The sequence below is a fragment of the Aulonocara stuartgranti genome (genome assembly GCF_965226115.1).
Source record: "Aulonocara stuartgranti genome assembly, chromosome: 10".
Lineage (NCBI taxonomy): Eukaryota > Metazoa > Chordata > Actinopteri > Cichliformes > Cichlidae > Aulonocara > Aulonocara stuartgranti.
In genome coordinates this window covers 16,258,318-16,274,036 of record NC_138946.1, presented here as the reverse complement: position 1 = coordinate 16,274,036, position 15,719 = coordinate 16,258,318, and the positions used below count along the sequence as shown (strand labels likewise).

General features: G+C 40.0%; 1 protein-coding gene across 1 annotated transcript in view; it reads right to left on the bottom strand.

Moving 5' to 3' along the window:
* rtn4rl1a (reticulon 4 receptor-like 1a) overlaps window positions 1-12,163 on the bottom strand; it is a 118,174-nt gene extending 106,011 nt beyond the window's left edge. Inside the window, exon 1 of the mRNA XM_082549784.1 lies at window positions 11,360-12,163. Coding sequence (XP_082405910.1) covers window positions 11,360-11,372 — 13 coding nt within the window. The 5' untranslated portion in view covers window positions 11,373-12,163. The remainder of the gene's footprint in view (window positions 1-11,359) is intronic.
* Window positions 12,164-15,719: the final 3,556 nt, after the last annotated feature.

Here is a 15,719-nt window from a genome sequence, read left to right as displayed (position 1 = left end):
AGCATGTTCTTATCATTGAAAATTAAACATAGCAATAATACATGAATATAGAAACTCAAACTGAAAAAGACTGCATTGTAAACTCTTGATCTGATAAGTAAATGGTATTTTTTTTTAATTTGTTTAGGAATTTATGCTGCCTCAAAGAAAGCATTTGCTGCTCTTGGGGACCAGTGCAGTAACTGGTTGGATAAAATCATTGCTATGGGGGCTGATGGAGCTGCTGTTAATTTGGGCAGCAAAGGGGGTGTCAAGTTAATCATTTTGAAAGGTTGTTAGTTAATCATTTACAAATTAAAAAAAACGTGAACATGTAAAACTGCGGTGTTAAGTAATGCAGTTTAAAAATTTGGGTACGCCTAACTTTTGTGCTTGTACGCCTAAATTTTGTGCTGGTGCGCCTAAATTTTATTTTTAGGCGCACCAGTGCAACCATGGCAAAAAGTTAGTCTAGAGCCCTGCTCAAGATACTCTACTTTGTACCCTAGACCAGGATGTTTTTACACTTTCTTTGGTATAACGTTAAAAGTGGAGCTGTGTTTGCACTGACTGTTTGCATAGGTTATGTCACCAAAAAAAAGAAAGAAAAAACTTCTTGGTGAGATTTACATAAAGACAGTGGATTAGGTTAAAATACAGAATCACCGCCTTGGTGACACGTCCCCACGGAGGAGAATCAAAGACATATGTGTTGAAGCCGTGAAATGTTCTCACTGTCAAAGCAACAATGCATTTCGGCACTTATCTTTTTCTTTGCCATGTGACCAGACTGTGTGACAACACCACAATGCTTCCCTGTGTGAATGCAATGGTGGCCTATGCTGGGCCTTGTTGGATTGTTTTGTATTCTGACAAATGCTGAGCAACGTTTTCTTGCCAGAGCCCTCTGCGTTTGCACCCCCACTGCACAGCCCCATTCAAATGAACAGAGAACACGACCTGAGGGAAATGAATACACAACTAAACCTACTGTTTACTCACAAGGACAGTCTCAGGACACTACTAATTATAGTGTCATCTTGAAACTAAGAGGGATTGACAGTATAGGAGACGTCCTTAAATTCTGTCACTGGGCATGAAGCCTGCTTTACGAACATTTCCGTGTTTGCTTTGATGAATCAGCCACCTAAGTTGAAACTTTTCCAAAGAGTGTTTCTGTTAATTTGACTACCCTCTGTAAACAGTAGGGTGTACCTTGGATCCCATGCAACAACCAGCATATGATGGCAGGGCTGCTGCACTGTGAGCTGCTTCATGCAAGCATATTTTAAATAGCTTATCCTTCCTATACTTGTTTTTTTGGATCTACTACTTCTGTTTCCATGGTAATATCCCGAGTATTACATTTATTTATGTTCACATGCTCCTTTGTAATCAGAAGAAGAAGATGAATATCAAGGCCTTATCAAAAATAAAACCTGGAACTTGAGCTGTTGGCTACGACATGCACGCCAGCATGTTATCAGAATAACTGCGACGTGGAATAAGAGAAGACATGGAGGGGGGAAAAAGAGGGAGGCAGTGAAGAAGAGGAAGAGAGAGGGAGTAAAAGGACGGACTGAGCTGTGTGATCTACCGTGAGGAAAGCAGCAAGCCCATACTGCTGAGAGCTGTGGACCCCAAACGCCTTATCAGAAACCAAAACAGCTATCAATTATTCAACAGGTACAGAGTGAACCAGCTACAGAGGAGAAGACATGGGAGGCGAGGAGATTTGAAGGGAGAGAGGAGGGATGGAGGAGATACAGCCTGGGAGTTAGACACAAAGGATTTAAATTTTTTATTTTATGTCAGTGTGTTCAGAAATACACTATGTGGTGTACTCGTATTGATAATGCAGCTGTCATATTTTGCACTTTTTGACTAATTCATCAGCAACAGTGAACGAATGCAGGAAGTCACTTAGTTGGAAACTGTGAGAAAGTTTATGGCTTCAGCTTAAAGAATTGCTTGTTTCTTAACTTTTGATAAGCCCGGAAGCTTTACCTCTAAAGTTTTCTATTTGTTTTCCTGCTTCCATAAACTATATGTAAAAAACAGATGCAGTCACCAAAACATCGCCCATTGTTTTGTTTATTTTGTTTTGAAACCAGATATCACGATTAAGGGATGGATCTGACTAAGAAGCTGAAGGACACTGCATGCTCATGTGGTACAACTTGTCAATCATAACAATTTCCCAAACACATCTTGCTTAATGGTCTGTTTTCCTCTAACCCACAATTTATGTAATGACCATCATTCCACATTCAAAAAGTCCTCAAACTAGTCGTCAAGACATTCAGGGAAGTGTTTACTTATGTGGGTAACAGTAAAGCATCATAGGTTCAAATTTCTCATAGATTTCTATACAACTATGAGAAATTTTAAAGTAAAAGTTACATAAAGACATGGATGAGCCAGTTTGGCATGGAAGAACTTCACTGACGTGCATAGAGTCCTGACCTCAACCTGATAGAGCACCTTTGGGATGAATTAGAGCAGAGCTGTTATAGCTGCAAAGGTTGGCCGACATCATTTGGATTAAGAGTGGGATGTTAGTCAAGTTCAGATCCCAGGAACGAAATCCAAGATCTTTGTCGAGAAGACCGCAGTACTGGAAACAGCAAAGATACTGCATTCCTTTTTTTTTTTTACTTTGTCTATCAATTTGTTCCTAATGATGTCACACTTTTGCAGTCTCAGGGGACCACAGTAAAAGGAACTCAATATTGTTTATGTAGTTTTAATAAATTCAATGATTGGGTCAATATTTACCATAAAGAAGAAAAACTGTTGCCATCGCTGCCTTCATCAGCTTGATGGGTACCTTCCCAGACTGGAAGGTGTGATATTGTTGTAGAGGTCGCTGGATCTGATGTACCTGACAGAGATGATGATGCTGCAGTGTTACAAGCCCTGATCTGAGCAGCAATGACCCTCCTGGGAATGAGCAAAGCTCCCACTGATGACTGCCCAGTCCTCAGGTTGAAGACTGATTCCACAAAGCTGTTACATTTGTTCCTGAATCACAGACATGAAGGTAGCAAGTGCTTGCTCTTCCTGTCACAGGACCTGAGCACAGCATGAAAGAATTTGGGTGCTATAGCTGCCTATTGTGTCTGTTTAGCTTTAGTTATGTTTAGCTGCTTCTGGTCCACTCATACTCATTCTTTTAATAACATTTATGGGCAGAAATTCTAGGTGCAGCCCAGGTGTGGACGGTTTTATGGTTTCAGGATCTCATATCTGTTTTTTGTAGATGATGTGATTCCATTAGTTTTATCGAGGGTTAAGGGGAGAGCTAATTGAGGGATAAGGATCAGCACCTCTAAGTCTGAGGCCATGGTTCTCGGCTGAAAAAGAGTGGAGTGGCCTCTTTTCAATTGGAGCAGGAGATTGACAGAGACACTGCTTCTGCAGACGCTCGGCTGTGGTGACAAGAGAGCTGGCCCTCAATCTGTCAGTTCATAGGTCACGATCTCTGGGTAATGACTGAAAAAATGACATTGTGGATACAAGCTGAAATTAGCTTCTTCTAAAGGTTGTCTGGACTCTACCTTAGAGGTAGTAAGATAGAAAAGTTTGGTCATTTGGGAGGGATTCAGAGTAGAGTAGTCCTCTGCATAGAAAGGAAAGCCACTGAGGTGTTTCAGGAATCTGACCAGGATGCCTCCTGGGCATCTCCTAGGTGAGGTGTTTTGGGCATGTCCTAGGAGGAAGACATGAGGAGGCCCCAGGGCAGAGCTGGAAAGAGTACATCTCATGATACTAGGAATTTATGTCTATTTGAGTTTTTCATATTGGGGTCAAAATGGATTCATCATAAAAATTTAACACAAATAGTGTTTGTTTAAAACTACTGAAAAATAAGTGACACCAGAGCAAAGGTATGGTAAATACAGTAAACTTTTAGCTTAACCTAAAAGTTGTAGGTTGTTTCAAAGAAAAGTATAGAATCTCACAAAATGTGCAAATAATTATAACTTTGCAAAAATAATAACAATAATATTGTTTTTTGTTTGGGTTGGGTTAGGATGCTTCTCACAGTAAATTATTCTTGGGGTCCCCAGTTGGTAGTCCATATATTTCAAAATGTCGATAGGATTGGGGTTAAGACACTTCTGTGTTGGCTTATAGTATGTGTTCAAGTGTATGTTTGCAAATGCATGACAAATGCTTGATGAGATGTAGAAAAACAACAACTTTTTAGCGGGAGTAAAATGATGGATCTGTTTCTTGGCCTTGCTTCCTGAATAAGTTGGAACACTTTGTATCACTGTGCCTGTATAGGGCCAAAAACAGTCCTCATAAATCTGGCAACCTGCATTAAAGCCAGATGGATGAGCTGCTGTTTGTTAAGAAATACCTCAGACACACACACAACTCCCCCATACAGTCCCCTTTTTTTTTTTTTACATTTCTGTTGGTGCACAAGATAAACAAACGAGATGCAACCTGTTATTTAGTAAGCTTTAGAGATTTTGGTTGGTGTACTTTTTTCTTTATCTCTGAACAGAGCCAAGCTTTATGTTTCCCCCTGCTTCCAGCTTTACTGCTAAGCCAAGGTTCTCCTTCACTGTACTTAATGCACAGACATGAGATGTACATCCTTCCTTTCATGTCAGTCTCAGAAAGAAATGTCTCACAAATGTTTCCAAAATGTCTACGTCTCATTCGCTTTCAGTAAGAAAAGGAGAGGGCTGCTTCATCCAACTGTCTCTCCCTCTGAAGACGAGAAAATACCAAAGTTACTTCATCAAAGCGGGTGACACCCGTAGCACACATCCGCGCAGTAAGCTCATATCAGCTCCACTACCCTTACCTGCCACTGGCTCGCTCTGTGTGTATCCCATGTAAATTCTTTTTCCTGATAACCACTCCTTTTCACGTGGTCTGTTCTCCCTGCCGCATCAGCACAGTATAACTCCCCTCTCATGCATCAGCTCTGACATTTACAATAATGATTCCTGAGGCTCGAACACACTTAAAAATCTGTATGAGCACCATGCTCTGACTATGTGATCACTGGCATTTGCATCACTTTCATCTGAAAACTTTCTCACACTCACATATGCAGCCACATCCATGTGCATGCTCATTCACACACAAACATATTCACAGAGAGAGAGAGTACATGCAGTAAATGCACAGCTAGCCCCAGCTGTTGCTAAGTGAACCTGCAATCAGAGGCCTTCACAGGACTCCTGATAGGGAGTAATGTCTTCTTTGATTGGATACTTAATTCACACAGGACCTTCCTGCTGTGTGTGCCGCCAGCTCTCAAGGTAAACCGTGGAGATCCATAAGCAAATTAGTGCACTGTATTTACCAACAATCAGCAGCTACTTCACTGCACTGCCAATTAAAGAAGTAGTATGAATCTAATTCGAGGGAAATGAGGAATAAACCACTTCAGCTTTGTTCATTCTGCTTGGCAGCCTTATGGGTTTTTTAAGGCAGAAAAATGGCTCCTTTCTTATAGCTGTCTTAACTTGCACTTTACCCCGGTGAAAAATACAGAAGATGCAAAAAGGGGTATGTTTGGTATAAAAACAAATGTGTAATAAAGCTTTACTTGGCAAGAAAGTTGGAATAAAACACCACAGGGCCATTGTGAAATGCCATTTCATGCTCTGTACTGCATAATTTGTAGCACTCTGTGTTTGTTTATTTAGCATCAAAACAATTTCTGCTCATTAAAGGTTTTTTGTGGGTTGTTTTTTTTTTTTTTTTTTTTTGCATTGTGTTTGTGAGAGTTTGCCACTTTAGAAGCTCGGAGCTGTAAAACACCAGCCCGTGTAATTATTTCTACGCATTTCTACGAGGCACGTCGATTGTAAATGCCGTGCACGTTCCAGAAAATTGTGGCGAGACGTAATGATAAAATAGAATTCAGCAGGCGGACCACACTGAGCTCAGGATAAAGCAGAAGAAAGAAAGGAGTCCGTGAGTGACCTTGAGATCAGGCAGGAGGAGCGGTGCAAAGATGTGCAAAGGTCATTGATATGCACAGCCATCACATGGACACTCGCTGCGTTGCGGTGTGTGTGGCGATGCGTTTCATCCTGCTCTCCACTGTGGCTTGCATTAGGGATGTAATTGATTATGATATGACTTCCATTCCTGTAATCAAATCCCAAGATGATTTAGTTCTCTAATATAATATATCCACAAAATCCGCACAAAGCATAATGTTCCCTATATTGTCCTAATCTGTAAAATCTGTCTGCTGCCTCAGGATGTCGGTGCAGCAAGAGCAAATTTGGATCAATCTCAGCTCTCAATTACTCCACCATTTGGTGCTTCACGACCCGAATAAACATTTTGTCACCAATCCATATGTTATTATCATCTACCACAGCACTCATCTACAAAACACACACACACACACGCATGCATAACAAAGCAAACGGGCAACAGCAGCTTCTAATTGTGTGACTGTGGACTTGACAGTGGCCTGCAGGCAAAATGTATGCGTGCCAGTGCAACTGTCATCTCACAGAGAAAGTAAGGATGTGGCATTAGTCTTTTGTCACAATGCCATCAGATGTACTTCATGATACTGTGCTTTATCCGAAGAGAAAGCAGGCTCGGAGGTGACAAATGACGGTCAGCAATCCGTAGTATAGTATGCAAATAAAAACTGGAGGTTTAATCAGGAATGACTTAAATTTCATAACGCTGCTAAAATGTCTGTTAATCAAATGAGGGCTTTATTCACACTGGGGCCCAGAGAGAGCCTGGAGCGTGTCTGAGGCTATAGCCTGTATGAACAGTGACTTGCAATTTTAACATCATATATTGATTGGTATGTCTGTGAAGGTTCTCAGTCATCCAGGTCATCGTAGTCAAAGGAGCTTGCAAAGAAAAGCGTCTGGACTTCTTTAAGTTTCAACGTCTTTCAACGCCTTCAAGCAACTTAAAGAAGTCCAGACGCTTTTCTTTGCAAGCTCCTTTGACTATCATATATTGGTATTGATCAGTGAAATTCAGTACAGAGCTGACGTTTGTTATAGATTATCATGGCTGAATGTAGTAACACAGAACATTTCAGTATTTCAAATACTGCTAATTTTTTTCTTTCTGGATCACAGGGTGTATCCAACGGCAGGAATGATGACGAAAAGTGAGAGGATGAAATCGTATTGAAAGTGATGAGAAGCAAGGAAGACTCGCGTCATGTTTTTAAAGGCTGAAGTTCACAGCTCGAGTAGGAGCTGCACGACCGTGCTCTCTTCCATATAGATTGAACTTGTGCATCCAATCCAGGCAGCAACTTTTAGTCTTCAAGAGTTGCGTAGGAAGAAGGCCACTGAGGAAGGCATGTGAGGCAAAGATATTGCATCAGGTGAAAGGAGCGCATCGACATGTTTACTCCTCTGAACCATTACTCATTTAAATCTCACGCAGAGTAATGTTACACACAGATGAAGACTTAGCTTTGCCGATCACATCATTATGTTTGATGTGCACTTGGAAAAAATGGGAATAAATCAGCACAGAAATCATAAAAAGAAGATGCTCATGAAAATTTGTTGGGGAACGTTTGTAGTTTTTTTCTGTCTATGACTGATAGTTGTCTGTACATCACTGGGTACTTCCAAGAAAGTACTTTTAATAGTTACTTATGCAAGCCTCTCATCTTTTCGTGGTACCAAGTAGGAACACAACAGTATTGTTTGTTTGGTTTTTTGTGCCATAGGCAATGTGGGCATGTTTTTGTCCATGCTCACATATTTAGAAAAAGAAGACTGCCCACAAAGACAGCAAATACTACATGATTGACACGGCAGCTAGTGCAACTGCAGTAGCTCGTTGCTAAGAAAGTCAGTAAGCATGTGGAAGTACTTTGGATTTAAGGGAAATGACCAATGGATTATACTGATTCACAAAAGGCAAAATGCAAATAATGCAAATGATATCATTTTGCCTTTCTCCAGAAATACAGAGTTAGGGCTACTGCCAGTGATGTCTTAACCCTCATAGGGTTAATCAGATGTGCTTAATCCATTTTTTCTCAAAGGATAAAGAAAAGAATATGTCTTAGGATTTGCTAAGTGGTTACCCAAACAACACCAATGGGGAAATCCTTCCAATTCCTTCTTATGTTATCCTGAATTACACGGTATTATTTTGTTTGAGGAAGCTAGCATTACCGAACGTTAGAAGTGGCTAACATTATTTAAATGTCTAAGCCATCGTAATGTATTTAACGTGAGGCCATTTCAGTCTGTGTCCCTTAAACATAGTATAATCCAGCCTTTTAAATAAATCTTCTGCCCACACCAGGTCAGTGACTTTAAATTAATTTTTAATGATTTAATGATTTTTTATTTTATTGTCATGTCAAATCAGTTTTGAGAGTTGTGTAATTCTACTAATATTGATTTGGGCTGTAAGGTTTCTGGTATAATGGCATAGCTAGCACCAAGGTGCAGCAAAGAGGTTTCATTTAACAGAAAATAATAGCTTCTGATGGGCTAACAACAATTCTTGAAACTGCACTGTTTGGCAAACTGTACTCTACACCTACTAAACATTTATATGTATTTCTCACTCCAGTTAAGCCACCAGCAGGAATTTTCTTCTACAGCTCACTCACTGTAAATGTTGGCAGGTTGTTTTTTTTGTTTTGTTTTTTTAAGAAAACAGCATGAAAGTTTCTTTCTTCAACAGAATGTTTTCAAATTGGTGAACATTTTAGTGCCAAATTATATGGCTGGCCCCCTGATATTCAGGACTTGAGATACAAATTGCTTCCTAAAGTACTTACTTGTGCTTAGCTGTGCTAAACATTGAATGGGCTTACCTGTGCTTTATGGGTATAATTGCTTATTAGGTGGCCAAACACTTAACCCTTTGGGGTCTAAGTCATCATCTACAAGTATCCTAGCCCTAACTCTAACCCTAGAGTTCCCAGAGTAATGAATTTGCCTTTCTCCAGAAATACAGGGTTAGGTCTACCGCCTATGGTGTTTTAAACCTGAGAGGGTTAATCCGATGTGCTTTAATCCAATTTTTCTCAGAGGGAAAACAAAAAAAGAATATGTCTTCAAATTTGCTAAATGGTTATCCCAACAAGTCTCCATTGGTTAGCAATATTAGCACCGGTTCTGAAATAGTCTAAATTTCAAAATGTGATGAATCAGCTGATAAAAATATTATCTGTAGCTGATAATTGACCAATCATTTTAGGTTTTAGTTAAAATACCAACTGTTAACTAATGTACCCACTAAAATGTAAGAATTTAACATATTTCCTAGCTGTGTGTGAGAAAAAGGTCTTTCAGTTTGTGGGGTTTTATTTTATTACAATGATCTGATATATGAATAATTCACTGATTGTTTGTTTTATTCAAAAGCCATGAGCATCCATTAAATAGCTGACAATAAAAACCGGTCCGCACTTTTGCAGAACATAGCAAAGCCTTTTTTTGTCTTTTTTGTTAAGTGGCCATTATTCTTTTTGTGACTAATTTTAAGGTTTGTTTTGGTTTGTTCAGTGCCTGCAAACATCTTACTGCAGGAAAAAAAAATGTAGATAAATAGGGAAATTGACAAGTTGGGTAACAGAGGCAAAGTCAAGTAAGGGAGACAAATCCAGCTTCAAACACGCTGGGAAACAAAGCTTCGGCAGCCACCCAAACCAGCAAGCTAGTAGCCAATCAGCCTGCCAGGCCGCTCTCAGTTTGAAGCTGGCAGCAGGAGCTGGTTGGCCAAGCAGAGAGAAAGAATGAGAGACAGACACGGAGAGAAAGAGAGAGGGAGTTTTCATTACACAAAAACACTTATCCTCTTTCTTCTCACTCTCTCACTCTTGTTTTATCCCACTGCAGAGAGATACTGTGGGTAAAGGTGACAGACAAAGATAACTGTATCTCAGGCAGACTGCACAATTACTCTGGATTTTATTATTGCGACTGACAGTCACATATTTGTAGGAGGAGATACAAAGCAGCGCATCAGCCATCACCACTGTGTGTTTTTTGCTGTGTGTGCGGGTAGGTGGGTGGGTGGATGCTATCCATCTGAAATTACAGGAAGATTAAAATTAAAGCTTGTCTCCCTCTAGCCAGCAAACTCTTTTCTCCCTCTCTCTTGTGCTCTGTCTCTCTCTCACACACATACACAGTGACAGCACTAATCAGCCCTCTGTCAAGCCCATTAGGTCCCACCCTTAATGAGGAGATCGCCCAGCTTGTGCCCTGACTCAGGCCAACCAAGTGAGCTAATAGATTATGATGTGCATGGATGTATGTGTGTTGCTTCCCCGCTCTGCGTTGAGCTGCATGGAAATGACAAATGACAGACATCCAGTGTCTCTATTAAAGAATGTTTTTCCATTATGTTCTCGGGGTTCAGTCAGCCGCGGACTGCATTCATTTCCAAACAGTTCTCAGACAAGCTGTCTTTCACTGGAGCCCAACATGCATACATGTTTTGGGGGGGCAATTGGCAGATGAGTCACCATTCCACACCACAAATACTCTTCTTTAAAACGTGTGTGTGTGTAAGTGTGCGTGTACTTTCCGTACACTTTGCATCACAGTACTATTTAATAATTTCAGAAAGGTTGATATGTTGTTTAATACCAGATATGAATTTGTGAAATTGCTTTTTTTTTCCCACTGGATTTGTCAGTCGTGATTTTTAATTGTCAATGCGCGTGCACGCACGGAGAAAGAGGTGGCGGGAGGGAAATGGAGCTCTCCTTTATCAACACATGAGCAGGCAAGGTCATCGTGGTAAACCTTAATACCTTTTCTCACCGTAACACGGAAGCGTGTGAGTGTCAGAGTAAACAGCGCACAGCTATTCTCTGGGAGACACTTTTACACCTGTTTTTAGTCTCCCTGGGCCCGCGGAACCCGTGGGGAGACCCACCGTCTCCCTCCCTTCAGCGACAAGTAGAAATCCACGGGCTGAGCGCCTCCTTCTGTCACGCGGATTAACACAAAGCGCCAAAAAACGGGGTAAACTTTTGTAGAAAACCAGTCAAATTGTAAACTTTTTTCAATTTCACTCTCACGTGCTCTCTACCCGTTTCTCGCTCGCGCGTAGCAACAGCACCAGCCACCCTCGTGCAGACAGGTTCTACAAACTGCAGTGCGGCAGCGGTTCGCTATTTTAAGAATAATTTTTACATGAAGTGAATAAATATTTAATCTGCTTCCCAGTCGCGGCCACCACGGCGGATAAGAGACGACTGGGAAGTTTGAGAAACACCGAGAGCCTCGTCTGTAACTCAATTTGCCCAAAATTTAACTAAATTAATTTCTCAAAAGAACAAACAAAAAATGTATCGCTCGCACACACCGACTGCGCGCGCTCCACATCCTCGTCAGCAACAAAAACAAGTGGAGCCCTCTTTCCTTACCTGGCCTGAACATATTGGCAAAGGCTGTTTGGACCGTCTAGTAGCCTCTGTGCTGGAGTAGCATCCTTGTCAGGGTCCAGTCCTGTGCTGATGTTGATTAGATTGTTTTGATCCCCTTTGAAAGCTGGCGGGTAGAGTGTAGTCGTGTCTCCTTGGTGGCTTTCTTTTCTTTTTTCTTTTCTTTTTGTTTTTTTAAACCAAGTGAAGACGGTTGGAGGAGGAACGGGAGGAGGAGGACGAGGCGGTAGTGGAGGAGGGAGAATAAGGGGGTCGGATAATGTCTGACAAAATTAAGGACAAAAATAGCCTAGAAGGTCCGCCACCAGTGGAAAACAAGTTCTGTGTAATAAAAGACAAGGAGGGGAGAAGAATAACACCGTGTCCCGTCCCAACACACTCAGATGTGTTTTAGTGATTTTTCAGCTCACCGCCATCTGGTGTTTATAAATCACTGATGTACATTCTGACTTTATTTGATGTCCGAATTTACGGGAAAGATGGTGAAACAGCCTCCCCCCTAAAAAAAATCTGATGAAAGTTCTCTTATGCCTTCATAATAGCCCTCCTGTCGGATCTTCAACTGCAGGTCAGGTAGAGTCTAAAATGTGCTGTCCGTGGATCGTCAGCGTGAGTCAGTGCCGTCTACTGTCTCTGTTACCGGAGAGCTCCGAGGCAGCCGCTTCAATCCCCCTCCCACAGCGAGATGTGACTGATGAAACCCAGAGCATCTCTCTCTCTCCCTCTCTCCCTCTCTCTCTGTAGGATGTGCTTTATTGGCATGACAGAGGAGTGTGTGTTTGTGAAACACTTATAGGTTATCATATTAAAATTCTCCTTGTATCAGTCACCCTCTCGTTCTTTCACTTATGTCTGCACTGCTTCTTTATCTCCCCCAATTCAATTTCCTTTTAGCAATCCAACACGCTGCATAAACATTATTACAAAAGCTTCCATTACAATTCATTTTCTCCTTTTGTGATTTCTCTCCTCTTTGTAGCACTGCCACTCAAATTTGAAATTCCTGTATTGGCCAAGCCATAATGGAATTGGGTACAAGTAAGTAGTTTAAAATGAGTATTTGAACATTCTGAATTAGTGGGTTGGAAAATAAAAAGTCATGAATTAGTTTGGTACTTAGAAAAGAAGAAAAACATTGCAAGGAAATTATCACATGAAGAAGACAAAGGGCTATGGACATTTGAGATATAGTCTTACAAGACTTTTTATTAGGTCCACCTTGCTAGATAGCATCCTACAGTTGCTGCTATTGGCAGCACATCCATGTTGCGAATCTCCAGTTCCACCACATCCTAAAGGTCCTCTACTGAAGTGAGGCAGTTTAAGTACAATAAACTGATTTTCAAGTACAACAAACTAGCTTGAAATACTTAAAAACAGCTATAGAAGAACAGTGCACTGATCAGAAAGAGATGGACATGGTCAGCAGCAATCCTCAGGTAGGCTGTGGCGATTGAGTGATGCACAGCTGGTAGTAAGGGACCTAAAGTCTGACAAGAAAACATCCCCCACACCACACCAAACCTGCAGCAGAAGCCTGCACAATAGATAGAAGACAGGATGGATCCATTCTTTCATGTTGTGTATGACAAATTCTGAACCTACTGTCCAAATATCACAGCAGAAATTGAGACTCATCGGCAACGTTTTTTCCAATATTTTTTTGTTCAATTTAGTTGAGCCCATGCTTCTATAAAGTTCTTTACAGATATTCTAGGTATGTGGTAATAGCAATTTCAATACTTATGTGAGAGAATCAGTTATGTTGAGGCAGTTTTAAGCCAAATTCATTTAATATTAAAATCCACTTTGGCAAGAACTGCACAACATAGTAAAGATGCAGTTTGTTATTACTTTAAGACATAAGCATACACTAAGTTTGTCCAAAAATTTCAAGAATTTTTGTGTGCAAACAATTAAAGAGTGAACACATGCTTACAGGTATTTTTCTTTTGAACGAGATTAACTCATAATAATACAAATAGTACAATAACTAATTAGCTATATAATAATAGTAATAACTTAATGGCACAATAACAAATTAGTCATTGTACATCAGTTATTGACATCTATATCACACATGTTAACAAGTACAAAAGGTGAATCCACTTGCTTTCATTACCCTTTGGTTGGTCCACTTTGTACAAGGCCTGTGCTCTTACTATAGTTCTCATTTTCTCCAGTTTTCACCTCTGGTTTGAAATTTAATGATCCTTACTATTAACCTGTCAAAGCAATAACCCACAGCTAACTCTTATATGAATGATGTTGATAACTTGTATGGGTGAATGTCCCTGAATGTTTATTTGAATGTGTAACAGTATAATAGAATCATTACATTTATGTAAATCACACAAATGGACAAAACGTTGATGAAAGTAATTACAGTTTCCCTGCATTTCTTAAGTGATATTTCTCTTTGGTTGTATTGTGTACTGATCTTTGGGGAACATTTCTCTCACAGGAGGCATTGCATTTTGATTTGATCAGAGTATTTACTAGTCTATATAATTTTCCTGTATTCTGACCATGCTAGCATTAACATGAATAATTAGTATGAGAGTTCATGTATAGGTATGAATTCGATGTAGTCTTTAGTTTTGTTGCAACCATTATCTGGACATGCAAGATTGCATTACCTTCTCTGAACCTCTTTAAAAATAAATGCAAGTTTTGTCATTGCTTAGTGTTATTTGTGTGCATTAGAAACAGGAAGGCATTCACCGAAGACTACAAACTGCTTTCCCCCCCTACTTGATAGAAAAAAAGCTGAAAAAAAAGAAAAAGGTTGTTACTGTTAGCATGTAAGTTTCCAGGTTACAGACCCAGCAGACATAAACATTTCCTTTGAATCAGAATCAGAAACTTTATTGTCATTGTCACAGGTACAACGAAATTAAGAATGGTCCCCAAACATTGCATCATGATTAGTGTTTCTATCCTTGTGGTAAAATTGAGTATCGGCTCTCTTGTAAAGACTGTGATGGTCTCACCTGATGAACTCCAGTGAAAAATATCTAGCTCCTTAGATGCTTAACAGTTTACTGTGTTCACCATAGTCACTAATTGAATCTTGATCATAAGGTTCCAGCTGTGGCTGGTACAAATGTGACTCATTTGCTAATTTGACAACTGACATGGATCTGGTTCCAGCCAAGTGTAGGATCAAAGAGGTCGCTTCATCCTATATAGTATGATTATTGGAAACGTACATCCACAGAACAATGGTGCAATAATTAGTCCTGTAAATATGCCCACTGACCTTCAATTAAAGCAAAAATATGAAGAAAAAATCCCATGAAAAATATTTTTGCTCTGATGGACAATGATCAGTGTGTAACAAATCATTTAAACTAGTATATGTGAATACTTGTTAGCCCTGTTGTGCTACATGCATAAATGTCTGCAACGCTCTTGCTTTGGAGACTCTCATCACAAATCCTGATGCTAAAGGGAAGCTAGTGAAAATGCATTTGTTTAATGAACGCAGAAGAAGACTCCTACAAACAGCTGCAAGCCAAATACACAACCTTAGCTTCTGTTAATGTTTTATCAGACTTACCGTATGTTGTATTCATTATTGGTGCTCGTTAAATGACATACTACAGACAGGTCTGTCTGTGGGCATCAGGGCCATGGGGAGATTCATTACATTAAATACTAAACTAACATGGTAAGCATGGTAAACATTATGATCAGCATCTTATTATCTATTTTTGAATCTTGCTTGTGAATATTTTCACATATTTTTAGCGTGGATTATTAAAAAAAACAAGATGTAAATTTCTATGTAATTGGCAATAATGTACATGATCAACAATGACAGATACACTCACCAATATCATAAGGACAAAAGAGAACTTGAGTGATCAAAATGGCATTATTTTGTTAAATGAATGTCTAGACTATGAGTTGATTTTTTTACATAAAACAAATCCCTGACCTTCACAGGTCACACACACACACACACACACACACACACACACACACACACACACACACACGCACGCACACAGGTGTTTTCAATTACCCCGGCTGATTAGACCTTTAGTTGTGTGGAGGTTGCGTGCAGCTCAAAGATTAAATAAGGATTACTGTATTATAGTTCAGTGGGGATTTGTACTAGCATAAAAGTCTAAGTTGTCTCACACTAACAGGTGAAACAAAACTAAGAGGCGAGCGAGGCTGATTTATGTATTTAAACTGTGATTCTGTGCTCTAGCTTAGCTAGCAATTCATGCTAGAAATGTGAAATGAACTCCTCTTGTGTATCTCTTTTATCAATGCACTGGACCATCTGCCCGGTTTTTTTTCTCCATTTATGAAATTAAATTATTCACAT